The 14108-nt window shown below is 37.0% G+C and overlaps 2 protein-coding genes across 2 annotated transcripts; both read right to left on the bottom strand.

Annotated features, from left to right (window-relative positions):
- Positions 1-4635: 4635 nt before the first annotated feature.
- LOC140886096 (uncharacterized) lies at positions 4636-6116 on the bottom strand. The gene is made up of 7 exons (XM_073292600.1): positions 5988-6116; positions 5661-5905; positions 5338-5538; positions 5131-5238; positions 4979-5048; positions 4802-4901; positions 4636-4690 (listed from the first exon to the last, which is right to left on the bottom strand). The coding sequence occupies exons 1-6, from the start codon at positions 6099-6101 to the stop codon at positions 4842-4844; spliced, it is 798 nt and encodes a 265-aa protein (XP_073148701.1). The 5' UTR covers positions 6102-6116; the 3' UTR covers positions 4636-4690; positions 4802-4841.
- Positions 6117-8219: 2103 nt separating this feature from the next.
- LOC140889442 (uncharacterized) lies at positions 8220-11594 on the bottom strand. Its single transcript, XM_073297159.1, has 3 exons — positions 9133-11594; positions 8948-9053; positions 8220-8864 (listed from the first exon to the last, which is right to left on the bottom strand). The coding sequence occupies exons 1-3, from the start codon at positions 11592-11594 to the stop codon at positions 8220-8222; spliced, it is 3213 nt and encodes a 1070-aa protein (XP_073153260.1).
- Positions 11595-14108: the final 2514 nt, after the last annotated feature.

The following is a 14108-nucleotide window of genomic DNA, read 5'->3' as shown; positions in this document are numbered from 1 at the left end:
CAACGGACAACACCTCCAGAACCAGAGGAAGAAGAAGATCCAGACTTCTTGAAAGTTTGGGCACGGGGACCCAAAGAACTAGCAGGTCTCGACTGAGGGAAAGACCTGTTCCGCCGAATGCTGTCCTCCGCCTGGTGACAACGGCTCACCAAACCCTCGTAGGAAATGTCATCGCCAACCGCCACACGGTCATGGATCTCAGGGTTAAGGCCCTGAAGGAACAGATTATACTTCATCTCTGAGCTATCAGCAATCTCGGGGCAATAGGATAGCAGATCAAAGAACCTCTGCTGATACTCATCGATAGACATGGCTCCCTGTCGCAGACTCAGTAGCTCGCCTGCCTTTGACTGACGGAGTGCAGGAGGAAAATACCGCTTTTGGAAAGCTGTGCGGAACTCGGCCCAGGTGGCCACTCCTCTCGCCGCAACAAAAGGTGCAGAAGTAAACCTCCACCACCTGTGCGCACGCCCATCCAGAAGATAACCAAGGGTCTCCACCTTCTGCTCCTCTGTGCATTGGAAAGTCTGAAAAGTCGTCTCCATGCGGTCTAACCAGTTCTCTGCATCCTCCGAAGACTCACCTCCAACTAAGGGCTTAGGACCCATAGCTAAGAATCGACGCACAGTGAAACGCTCGTCGTCATGGTGACGATGACGCCGTTCTCGACGAGGCTCCCGGTCAGAATCACCCCAACGCCCACCTACACTGCCATGAGAACTCCGGTCATCATGATTTGCCATCTACAAAAATACCTCATGATGAGACTAAATCCCAAGAATTCTTTTGCATGCTTTGATACCATAAATGTAGTGACCCTTACCCGGATCACCTACTAAACAGAACTTATGCATGCAATTTACTTAATTAAACAGATATCAGAATAAAACTGCGGAAACCATAAACAATATACAATCCCAAGTAAAGGAATCTGTAATTTATCCAATAATATACAACCAAATCGAATAGCTGTATAAACCCAAACAACAGTAATAAAACCTAAGCGAAGCTCCAGCTGGCCAACCACTGACTAGCCCCTCCTGGATCCACCCTCCTCGTCCAATCGCAAACCTGCCCCATGGAATAGGATGTCCAAAAAATACAGAGTACGAGACGTGAGCATAAAACGCCCAGTACGAGAGTATGAGTATACATGCATGCAAAGTGAACTCCCTATAGACTCGAGGTCAAGGATCAGATAACAGAGACAGACCGGGCCCTGGTATGTAGCACGCTGTGCCGTCGCTTCAGGAGGTGGCTCCCATACCAAGATAACCGTGGATACGCCGGACCCAAATCGATGGAAGTCCATCCACTATAAGGATAGGGTACAACCCTACTAACAGACATCTCGAAAGAGATACAGCAAGATGAAAATGAATGCAGCATAATATCATGACATATAAATCATGCAGTCACATAATACATGCATACTCAGTCAGGATATCTCGAACAGTACTTTCGTACTTCAAAACAGTGCAAGCTCTACCAACTCTAGGTCCACGCCTATAGTCTGCTCTACACTGCCAAATGATACTACTATCATTAAAGCGCTCTAACAGCCTTAACTATGCTATTGCATACTCCTAAATATTTATAGGAAGCAAAAGCTATACCTTCATCCGTCGTTAGCCCTTTGATGTCGATGCCTCCAGAACTTGGGCACAACTCCGCTACGACTACCGAATGCCTCGCCGACCTCCGGACCAAGCCTAAGAAGACTAGAACAGCTCCAAAAGGACTAGAATGGAAAGGAGAACTCGGAATTGGCAAATGAAAGTGAAGCCTCGGCCTTCTATTTATAGACAAAGATCGAAACTTCCGATCCTTGATCGGAACGTCCGAACCTCGATCGGAACGTCCGATCTTGCAATCGGAACTTCCGAAGATCCTGATCTGCCACGTGTCAAAATATCACTTGTTGATTCCGGATAGGGGTGATCGGAGCTTCCGGTCCTGATCGAAGCTTCCGATCTTGCCACATGTCATGCCTGACGTAATATCGATCGGAGCTTCCGATCCTGTTCGGAGCTTCCGATCCTGATCGGCGCTTCCGAACTTTACCCAAGTAATTATGATTAATCCCTTAATTATTGATTTTTGGTTACGGGCTACTACACTCAAAATATATAATCGGAGGGAAAAGAAAACAAAAAGAAAAATGTATACAAAATATGGTATAGACAAATACAATCACTACAAGAAAAACGATCATTAACAACGGTTATTAACCGTTGTCGTAGGCCCCAGAGAACTGTTGTTAAAAGCACTGTTGTTGAAAGGGGCGCTCATAGACAACGGTGAAAAACTGTTGTCTTTGGATATACGAAAACAGTTGTGCAACGGTTTTTCACTGTTGTGGTTTTGTATATTTGACAACAGTTTGACAACATTTTTAATGTGTTGTATTTGGGTGATATAGACAACGGTTTTACAATATTTTTACACCGTTGTCTTTGGGTGCAATAAACAACAGTTTTACAACAAATAAAAACCGTTGTTATCACTTGAGATTGACAACACTTTGACAACGTGAAAAATCCGTTGTCTTTTAGGCAAAAATATTTTTTTTATTAATAATGAAATTATAAATACTTTTGATTTATATTTAATATTTAATACTTAAATTATTTTATAATTAAGAAAAAAAACTTTGAAGTAATTAAAACAGTTTATATAAAATAAAACTAAACATCACCAAAATAGCATTAATTAAGAAAATACATCTTTGAATTACAATAGACGATTTATCAAAAAATTCACAATCTACCAGTAACTAAACGAGACATAAAATATGCCAAAAAGTTTTGAACCAAGTTTACAAAACAAAAAAACACCCCAAAAAGATAGATAATCGTGCATATCAAACCCAAAATATCTTGCTTTGCTGATAAACTTTCTCCAGTACTTGTGCATCTTCTAAGATATCATTCCATGCATTCCTATAGAGAAGAATAAATAAAGTTAATGAAGTCACAATAGTCTCATAACATCCCAAAAAAAATCTCCAAACAACTCCACAAAATACCAAGTCTGCAATGAGTTGAATAAAATTTGATAAAGAACATGATATTCTTGAGAAAGCCATGAATGTTCTAGAAGCTAGATGTCTGTCTCACTCTGATTCAAATAACATCAGCAAATGAAGTCCTGGGGTAAAGGTACATGTCCGAACATCTTACCATGCCTTCAGTTATTTACGAGCACTTACAAACCGAATAGTAAAGAAGAAATACCTCTCAATTAAGCATTGCAGCAGCAGCAAGACTCTCCCTTGATATATGCTTACCAACATTACCTTGGCGGCTCAAGACATGAAGTTCCGCCAAGCTCAATAAGAAACTAATTGTATCTGAAGGACCAAGATGATCTCCGTGCAAAATTTCGAAATCTTCAGTTCTGAAAAAATTAATAACTTAGATCCAGATTATGTCAAATGGTCATCAGTTGAAAACAGTACATACACCAAGAAGCTTGAACTAGAAAACAAGCATTAATTAATTTACTCTTTCGAGGATGAGCTCCTCTGAATACTGTCATCATATGGTAATGAAGAGTGGAAACCAAGTTCATTTTGTGCAAGCATATACCACTCAGGGACATCTATATCTTTCCCACTAACTCTCTGAAGCTACATAAAATTTTCAGGAAGCACCTGCCCTTCTGATGCCCAACAAACCTAAACGACGAGAAAATACTTAAATATCTGTTGAATATTCCACCACAATACATGATATCCAACTCTAGCTTCCACCCTGCTTCTTGTGGCGTGGGAGCAATGAATTGAAGATCTATTTTTATCAACTTTATTACTTTTTTTTTAACCAAGATAATCATTTCTTGATATCTCAGAGTCATGGTCTAAATGATAAAAGTAGCTAAGAAAGCCTTGCATAGCTTAACATGAACACTACCAAAATTATAAATAAGAACTTTTGCATCTTCCTTAATTCCGAGTTCTTCTCTAATTAAGGAAGAAAAATAATATTTTTAAAACTATACTGTGAAGTAAATTTATTAGAATAGGTGCGGTGCACAACAAGAGGCACATCAACAAAGTCATGGAAAGCAAGCACCATATTTTAGGATATATAACCCAAAACAACCTCTAAAATAGACACAAACAACCACCAATACAACCCAAAGTAGACTCCAAAACAACCTCCAAACAGCCCCAGAACAACCTCCAAACTGCCCCAAAATAGTCTCCAAACACCCTCCAAAATCAATACAAAACAGCCCCATCACCTCTCAAAGCCGCTCCAAACAAGCTCTAAAAGCACACCCAAAACAGCCTCCAAAATAGCCACAAAATAACCACCAATACAACCCAAAGTAGACTCCAAAACAACCTCCAAACAGCCCCAGAACAACCTCCAAACAGCCCCAAAATAGACTCCAAACACCCTCCAAAATCAATCCAAAACAGCCCCATCACCTCTCAAAGCCGCTCCAAACAAGCTCTAAAAGCACCCCCAAAACAGCCTCCAAAATAGCCACAAAATAACCACCAATACAACTCAAAGTAGACTCCAAACACATTCCCAAAATGCAGCTCAAAACAGCCCTATTCAAACTCAATATGACAAACTCATGTACATACCTATTCATAGATATCATCTTGTATGCATTCGGCTACCTCAGATCGCACTTCATCAATTTCTTCTTGAGAGTACTATGCTTTTGTGAACTGTGAACACAAACAAAAATGTATATGAGCTTGAAACAAAACTAAAATAATTTAAAAATTGATAAGTAGATAAATTCCAAATATATGAGATATTTACGAAGATGATATTACAATCGATCGTAGTGCATCTCCCTCGATAGTTGCAACTTTTTCAGTAATTTGCCTCATATATCTCATCACATAATAACCGCATTGCTTCATATCTGGTTGTCTAGGAGCCTGTAAAAATTTCAAAATTTTAATGGCTAGTATACCCAATATTTTAGATTGAAATATAAGTACACATACGCTGATTACTTCCCATTGGACATGCTTTCTTCCTTTCTTTCCTTTGTTTGAATTGAACAATTTTAATGCCCTTCATGTATACATTTAAAATATATGATTTATGAGTTTTCATAATAAAATAAATTAATACTTAAAATTAATTATGAACTCACATTTCCACGACATATTTCCATTCGTCATCGCGAATTCGCTGACTTGTAGAATCCAACAAGTAAACCATTTCTTTGTGAGGTTCAATGACAGTGAGATTCCAATGGAATCTACACAAACACAAGATCATAATTACACACACACATGAAATCGAAACATACAAATGTCTAAGAAAATCAATTGAAAATGATATTATGGATGTTAGTTACCCGCTACTACTTGGCACCAAAAACAATTGATTAACTAATGCACCGATCAGTTGGTCTGATAAAAAGCTTGCCCTCTGGTTCAACCGTTCAGTTTTACCTATTTTGTCATTTGTGGTTCTTTGAAAATTCGGGATGTTGTGTGGATTTACAAATTTGAATTTACCAATATTGTTTTCCTTGACCAACTTCTTATAAAGATGCCTACAATTTTGAAGAGAATACAATCAGAATTACATTAAATAATACATACCTTACTAATAAAGCAAGTGATTATTATATTTAATAAAACAACAAACAAAGTGTAAGGCAATTTGAAAACTTACCATATGTAAGCAACCATACAATTTGCTGAAATTGGCTCCAACAGATACAAAGGACTGATGTCCTCAAGGTGCAAGTTTAGTTCATAGTTATCTCCAAATACCTCCTCATCCAAATGAATTGACAATTTCTTTCCGTTATCAAAAGCTTGCTTACAATAACAATACAACGATCGCACCGATCTTGGCACATTTGACGACAAAGTCTGATTTTTTTTTGCATGGCCAGTTATCTTCCTTTGATGCTTCTAATAATTGAAAATGTAAACATAGGTGCAATACCAAAAATTAAATGCATATGTACTTAGAAATTAAATAAATTTCATTTACCTCGTGTCGTAGAGTTACCAAATGTTCTGGCCAAGCAACATGTGTTCCAACAGCATCACCAAGAATTTCACATTCATTGGGAATTGGAAATGGCAAACGTGCTGATTTTTGCATTGCTTCATCGATGGATACACGCATGTAATTTTTGGGTATTGGAAGACCATGGAGCAACTTACCAGCTCCATTAACCTCAACAACTGTTCCGTATGCAACAATTTCTGTGCTAGAATCCAAGGTCAAAATAACTGATTCACCCTAAAAGAAAAATAGTTGTGTCATTGAATTGTAACAACTCTTTACGTAAATAACATTAATTAATATATACGACGACTAATATACCTTTAAAGCAATTTCTTTGTCCACAACTCGCATTTCAACATCTTTGAACACCTCAAAACTTGGGAAAGTCTTGTTGATTTTCACTTCATTATCATTCAGTTGTTGCAAGTGTACTGAGCAACTTCCTTTGTCATCAACGTCATTCTCCCAAGCACCATTTTTGTAGATGATTGCTTCAAGTTTTTTAATGCGTGTATCTTGTTCTTCAAGGCGTGTATCTTGTTTTGCAATTAACTTTTTAGGCTCCACCAACTCTTTCCCTTGCTCAATCATCACCTCTCAGTCAACAATGTCAGTCTTCAAACATCTACCAACATTAAAATATAATGTTGGAGTGATATGACTCCAACAGCCCTGACACGTCCACCATGTTCTCCTGTATTAAGCGCTTTGGTGAGGATATCTTCTTTCGCACCTTTTATTTCCAATGTACCCTCAATCTTCTGATGTATATACTCATCCTGTCATCCAATTGAAAGAAATAATTAATTTCAAAAGGTTTTATTGAAATTATACAATTATTGTACTTGTATAGTTTCTCACAATCTTCTCTACTGTTTTTTTCAACTCGTAGCCTTCAAACTCCCCTTCTTTATTGACTCTTCCTTTTTTCCAAATAAGTGCTCGATTGATCTCATCATCGTCACATAAATCATTTACCTACAAATAAGAAAAATCAAATGATATATGTCAAATTCGAACCATCTACACATATGAGAAATAAATTCGTAACTAAATTTGTTAATTGTGCAAGTGCTATAAAAAATTAAAAGGTGCCAAAGGAATAATACATACTATTTCTTCGGCATATCGTGCATATCCTTTGCGAGCAAGGCGATGGGGATATTTGTTCATCTTTCTTCTCTCCTTCTGGATGTCGCTTAGTTGCTAGTCAAATGAAACATTCCACATGTCAAGAACCTTAATGTGTTTTAATTTGCACTGAACTGAAAATTAAACTTACACTGAAGTCATCAGACATGCGAGTGATGACAAAAGAAGTCCAATCATCTCTTGCAAGACCATAGCCACTAGGTGGTTCACTCAACTCTTCTGGTTTGTCAAGCTTGTCCATAATATATGTCTAAGTGAGATGAGATTTAAATTGGCGCCACTTATTATTTGTTGAATTCAAACATCTCTTCTTCCAACTTGCAGGAACATCATATGACAACTGAAAAAATCAGATTTGGAAATACATTAAAAAGAATCCTATAACATTAAATATATTGTAAAAATATGAGTGCTAGATTGTGAACAAAGAAAGTCATTTACTTACATTAACAGACTCCCATATCGATTCTTTAACTGCATTTGGAACTTGCTTCCACGTCTTGAAATTTATCTTCACCATTTCTCGAGAAAGTACGCCTATGTAACTTTGCATCTCAATAGCAGCATCTCCCACCGGTTGTCCAAGTTTATTGAATCTTACCTGTTTCCGAATGCCCTGAACCCTTTGCCTAGCAAGTTTATCTAGATGTGTACGACCTCTAGATGTTCTTGTTGTTTCGGTGTCTGCTGATTCTTGCATTTCCTTGCCCTCGACGCTCTTGTTAGTCGACGTAGATGCAACTTTTTCCTTGCCCTTCCCAATCACTACTGGAGGCTGCCCAATTCTCTTGCTCCACGCTTCAATTGTCTCCTCATTGGACCTGATTTTGAGCTTCCCAAAGGATGTCATTGAGTCTAGATGTAATCTAGTCATTTAAAAAGTAAAAAATAATATCAATATTGTAAGAAACACCATAATAAAGTCATTTTTGAATTAAAATCAGCATACACAAAGATGCATAAAATTAGAAATAGTCTTCAAAATAATATTTAGAATGAAGATGCATTTCAATATTGTCTACAAATATATCTTCTACAGCAAAATAATATCTTTATTTATTAATTGTCGATCCATGTTCCATCACAATCTTCACGAAGGCATTGGGGCTCATTGTCATCTTCATCGTCAACTTCCATTGATGGTAAGCCTCTGGTAGAAGATTCATAGTGGATTACAATGTCTTCCAGCTCGTCCCCATTTGCGTTCTCGAATGATTCTCTTGTAGGGGCTGCAAGTACAATACTCCATAATGGATCTTCAGGATCTTCAACGAAAAATACTTTCTTTGCTTGACTTCCCAAGATAAAACTTTCTGATTTAAATCCAATTCTGTTCAGATTCACTAATGTGAAACCAAGATCATCTACTTTAATACCATTGTTATTCTCCACCCAATGACACTTGAACATTGGAATTTGAAAGTTGTGGTAATCAAGTGACCATATTTCTTCAATAATTCCATAGAAAACCATGTCTGCCATAATTGGATTTTTGTCCTTTGCACTGGAAACTTGCATGGTCTTTGCGACTAAGCTTACTCCGGAATTCTGAGTAACTCTTACATCATCACGTTCTTTTGTAGCATAAGTAACCCCATCAATCAAATAACCAGAATACTTTAACACTTTTTTTCTAGGTCCACGCGATATCCACATTAATCTTTCTGATATTTGATGCGTGGAATGGTCAATTGCACGTTCAACCTACATTTAACAATAATCTTAATATTTTGCATAAGAAAGCAAGGGTTTTATATATGCTTATACTTGGTTCTTTTGGAACTTACAAAATCATACAACCATGTAATAAACGTTCGGTTATGCTCATCTTGTAACCACTTTTTGGACTTTGCTTTATGAGGGAATCTTGTCCTCAACTCCACCATGTGTTCCCTAATGGAATTATTAGAATTCAAAAATCAATAGAATGTGTTGAATGCACAAGGAAGTATTGATAAGTTGAGGATCTTACTCAATATAAGGATCAATCTCAATATCATTTGTCAATACGTAAAGATGTGCTTGCTGCAACTCATTATGACTAGCGGAGTGCACAATTGCTTTTGACAAAGGCTTGGTGCGTTGTACTTCACGGTCCCTTGATGATATCCCAATTGTGTGGACATTAGAAAGATAGTCTGAGCAAAATTCAACTGCCTCTTCAGCAATATAACATTCAGCTATACACCCTTCAGGCCGATTGCGATTGCGCACATAACCTTTCAAAATCTTCATGTATCTTTCAAATGGGTACATGTGTCTGCTCCAAACCAGTCCATACAATTTCACCTCTCGAACGAGATGAACTGTTAAATGAATCATTATATCAAAAAATGAAGGGGGGAAATACTTTTCAAGCAAACACAATATCATCACAATTTCTCTTTCCAATTCATCCAACTTCGAGACATCCATCACTTTACTATATAATTCATTGAAGTAGAAACACAACCGAGTGATTGTATCTCTGACATGTTTTGGAAGGACACCGCGAATGGCCACAGGAAGCAAGTGTTGCATTAGAGTGTGATAGTCATGTGACTTAAGGCCAACAAGTTTCAAATCTTTCATCGACACAAGGTTTTTAACATTAGAAGAGTAACCTTCGGGGACCTTCATTCCTGATAATGAATTGCAAATACTTCTCTTTTCATCTTTACTTAGAGTGTAGCAGGCTGGTGGCAAAAACGTTTTCTTATCCCCAATCCTTGGTGCCAATTCAGACCTCACATTCATCTCCATAAGGTCAAGTCTTGCTGCTACTCCATCCTTTGTTTTTCCTGGAATGTCAAGTAACGTACCAATGACACTTTCGCATACATTTTTTTCAATATGCATCACATCAAGAACATGTCGAACGTGTAAATGTTTCCAATACTCAAGTTCAAAAAAAATTGATTTCTTTTTCCAGCATTGCTCTCCATCACCCATCTTCGACTGAAGCTTTCCGCTGAATTTTCCCATACGATAATTAATTCTTTCAACTCTTTCCAAAACTTCATGGCCGCTCAATGGACGTGGTGCAGTGTTAAACTCTTGGTTCCCGTTAAATGCCTTCTTTTGTCTTCGATACGGATGATTTGAAGGTAAAAACCTTCGATGACCCATGTATGACATTTTTCTGCAATGCTTCAACCTTGTCGAATAAGTTTTTTCTGCACAAATAGGACATGCATAATATCCCTTCACAACACAACCTGACATGTTCCCATATGCTGGAAAATCATTGATTGTCCACAGTAGCACAGCTCTAAGGGAGAAACTTTCTTGTCGATATGCATCGTATGCTTCAACACCTTTATCCCATAAGCATTTTAAGTCGTCAACCAAAGGTGCTAAGTAAACATCAATATCATTTCCCGGTTGTCTAGGACCAGAAATCAACAAAGTGAGCATCACAAATTTTCTCTTCATACACAACCATGGTGGAAGATTGTATGTGATCATTAAAATTGGCCAACAACTATACGAAGAACTCATCAAACTATGGGGATTGATCCCGTCTGCTGATATAGCCAATCTCAAATTTCTTGTCTCGGAAGCAAAATCTGGCCACATGTGATCAACTAATTTCCAAGATGGTGCATCAGCTGGATGACGTAAGTATCCATCACGAATTCTTTTGTCAAAATGCCAAGTTAACTCTTTGGATACCGTCTTATCCCGAAACATTTTTTGAAATCTTGGGATAGGTGGGAAATACCACAAGACCTTTGCAGGAACTCCTTCTTTTACCTTAGATTTGTTGCTCAACTTCCACCTCGATGTCCCACAAGTAGGGCAATTGGCAAGATCTTCGTACTCCTTCCGGTATAAGATACAATCATTTGGACAAGCATGTATTTTCACGTATTCCATCCCTAGTGCACGTAAGCTTTTCTTGGCATCATACAATGATGAAGGCAATTCATTGTCATCTGGAAGCATTTCTCGAAACAAACTAAGTAGATCGGTGAAACTATTATCACTCCAACCATATTTTGCCTTCAAGTTAAATAATTTCACAATGGCAGATAACTTTGTGAATTTAGTACATCCAGGATATAAATTTTTCTCGGCATCTTCAAGTAGCTTATTGAATTGACTTGGATTCTCAGCATACGAATCATATACAGCATGTACCATATCTATAGGTTCTTCAGCAAAAGATGCGTGTTCATCTTGCCCAAATCCATCAGTACCGTTCATTGAGTTCACTGTCATAGATCTTTCCCCATGCCATATCCATGTATGATATGTCAAATCTATACCATTATAGATCAAATGCGCCCTTATAGTTTGAACATTTTTTTTCTTCAAATTACCACATCTTGCACATGGGCAAGGAATTGCATTAGGATCATTAGCATTGCTCATTGCAAATTGCAAGAAAGACTCTATTCCGATTTCATATTCAAGTGATAGCCTATCCTTACGCATCCATTCTTTGTCCATTGTTGATGTAGCTAATCACCCAAAAATGATCTAGAACCTACCTTCAAAATAGTTTGTAGGTCATACAGCAAGATCTTAACATAACTCCAATTGCAAATAGTAACCAAATAATCATAAAATTTTGTGACAGAAAAAACAGTACTCATAAGAAAATATAATCCATATTTTTAAAAAATATAACATGAAATATAACATGTCTCATATTTTCTATACAACTGCATGAGAAAAATATTTCTTTTTAAATTTATGATATGTGGGTTAAATAAATTATAAGTGGTGGACAGTCAATCTGATAAAAATATAATACATGAAAATGAAATTATTGGATGATGAATCAGCATCAAGCAACCAATCAATGTCATCACATGGTTGAGAAGTTATATAAAGTTCGTATATAAATCCAGATATTATCGTTTCCTCCAGCCCCAACCATTTTGCTCGCATCTAATTTTGTATCCAGGTTTAAATTGTCGATGACTCAACTCAACATAAGCAACCACAAATGCACACACATAGGAACAAAAAAGGGCATCTACACAATTCAATTATGGAAGCAGTTAGAGATCCAAGTTTGGCTAAATCTCAGACTTGAACTAAATCATCCTGAGTTTTTGCTAAATCTCAGGCTTAAACTGAATCATGTCATTCTTCACCCATTTTTTCCTCAAATTCTAACTGAGATACTCCAATCAACTGGAGATAACAAATATAAGAATAGTTTAGCTCAATCAGTAAGCGTTCAATTAAATGTTGTGGATCTACATATACGTTCAATTAAATGTGGTGGATTTACATCTACTTCAATGCACTGATATAGCTAAAGATAATGTTTGCAAAGATGAAGAAAAAGAGGACAAAAAACTACCAAGAAAATTGGAAGACTTTGTAATTCAATTCATGAAATAGATAGTTAGTTGTATACAATAGTTACAAGTTAGTTACTTCAACTAGAATTGTAGAATATAAAAGTGGGGAAAGAGAGAAAAGAGTTAGGCAGTTGTATCTGAACTTTTTTCTGAATCTGAATTCTAATCCAATTCTCATTTTATTTTCCTGGATTCTTCTATTCCTTCTTTAATTCTCTACGAGATTAGATCTCTCAAATTGGTTACGAATCATTTGGTGCTCTCATTGAGCTCTTAAATCCTTGAGAGTCGATAATGGCGGTAGAAATGCAAGTAGATATATTGGATGAAATTCTTGCGAAAGTCAAATTCCCACAGGAGAATCAAGCTGTGTTAATTGAGAAACAAAACACTAATATTGCATTCTTTGCCAATTTAGTGAAAGATTTAACAATTGGTCTGCAAATGTAGGATGCAAAATGGAACAATACAGCAGCTGATATCAACATTTTGCCGCAGCAACGCAGTCTCACTCACCAATCATTCCGAGTTTTCACTACCAGGGCACACAAATTTTCCAGCACACGAAAATCAATTCCAGTCCATGAGTCTCGAGTTGCTGCCCTGCTTTGGGGGAAATTCGGCAAGAATTGAAAGGAGGGTAAATAGCATGGTCCCACCAACACTCAAGATCAACCTGTAACTTCAAATAACACATGGAACCCGTGCATCAAACGACCCATGACTTAAAGTTGATGTTGGATGACTACTTCATTGGACAAACATAGGCTTTTGATGGGATCTTAGCATCGAGTCCAGAAACACCAACCAAAGGACATGGGTTTATCAGCTGGATGAACATTTTTTATAATACTGTTGTTGATTGTTTTAATACGCTTTTGTCCAAAAGATTGAGTTTTTTGCTGTTTTAATCTATTAGATTTGTGAACTTTTGCAAAACCATAGCCTTTTCAGTTAAATTTTCAATGCTCGCTGTGAAGTGTATTCGGAATATGTTCATTAGGTGTTTGGTAAATTTCCTAGTTGTGTGGGTTGTGAAAGTATTTTTGGCTGTATTTAGTCTAATAAGACTAAATGGACAGTCCAGTTTCTTCTCGCAGAGGCTTAAGAGGATAGAGGTCGACTGCTCGTCCTGAATTGAAATTTTGGAAGGAATTTTGTGAACAATAAGCAGAGTCAAGCGTTAGACTTATTGTGAACGGCTTTTGTGTGTATATTGCTTGTCAATTACCTCAAGGTGACCTAATAAAATTTGAACTTAACTTTTTCATACACCAAGAAACTATAAAAATGAACAATTCCTTTGCACCCTTCTTCTCAGAGATTTCATAATCTTTTACTTTTTCAGTGAAGTAAGAAAACATTATAATAACACAGGACTGAGGAAGCAAAAGAACACTTTTGGGGTCCTCTTTTGCCGAGGGAAGAGGAGTAAAGTAAACCTTAGTTAGAACTCTTGAGTTTTCAGTCGAGATGTAGAACAAGCAATGTAGAATCATCATCAAAGATTGTTCAAAAACCAGTCATATAAAGATTATTAAAATAGTCGTTGAAATGGCCTATCTTGGTTGACTAAAGTTTTGTAGTAGCTATTGAACTGTGACGTCAACATCTAAAATAGACTACACAACACAGACATTTAAAAGTA

This window comes from Henckelia pumila, chromosome 3 (genome assembly GCF_033568475.1).
Source record: "Henckelia pumila isolate YLH828 chromosome 3, ASM3356847v2, whole genome shotgun sequence".
Taxonomy (NCBI): Eukaryota; Viridiplantae; Streptophyta; class Magnoliopsida; order Lamiales; family Gesneriaceae; genus Henckelia; species Henckelia pumila.
This window is presented reverse-complemented; position numbering and strand designations above follow the sequence as displayed.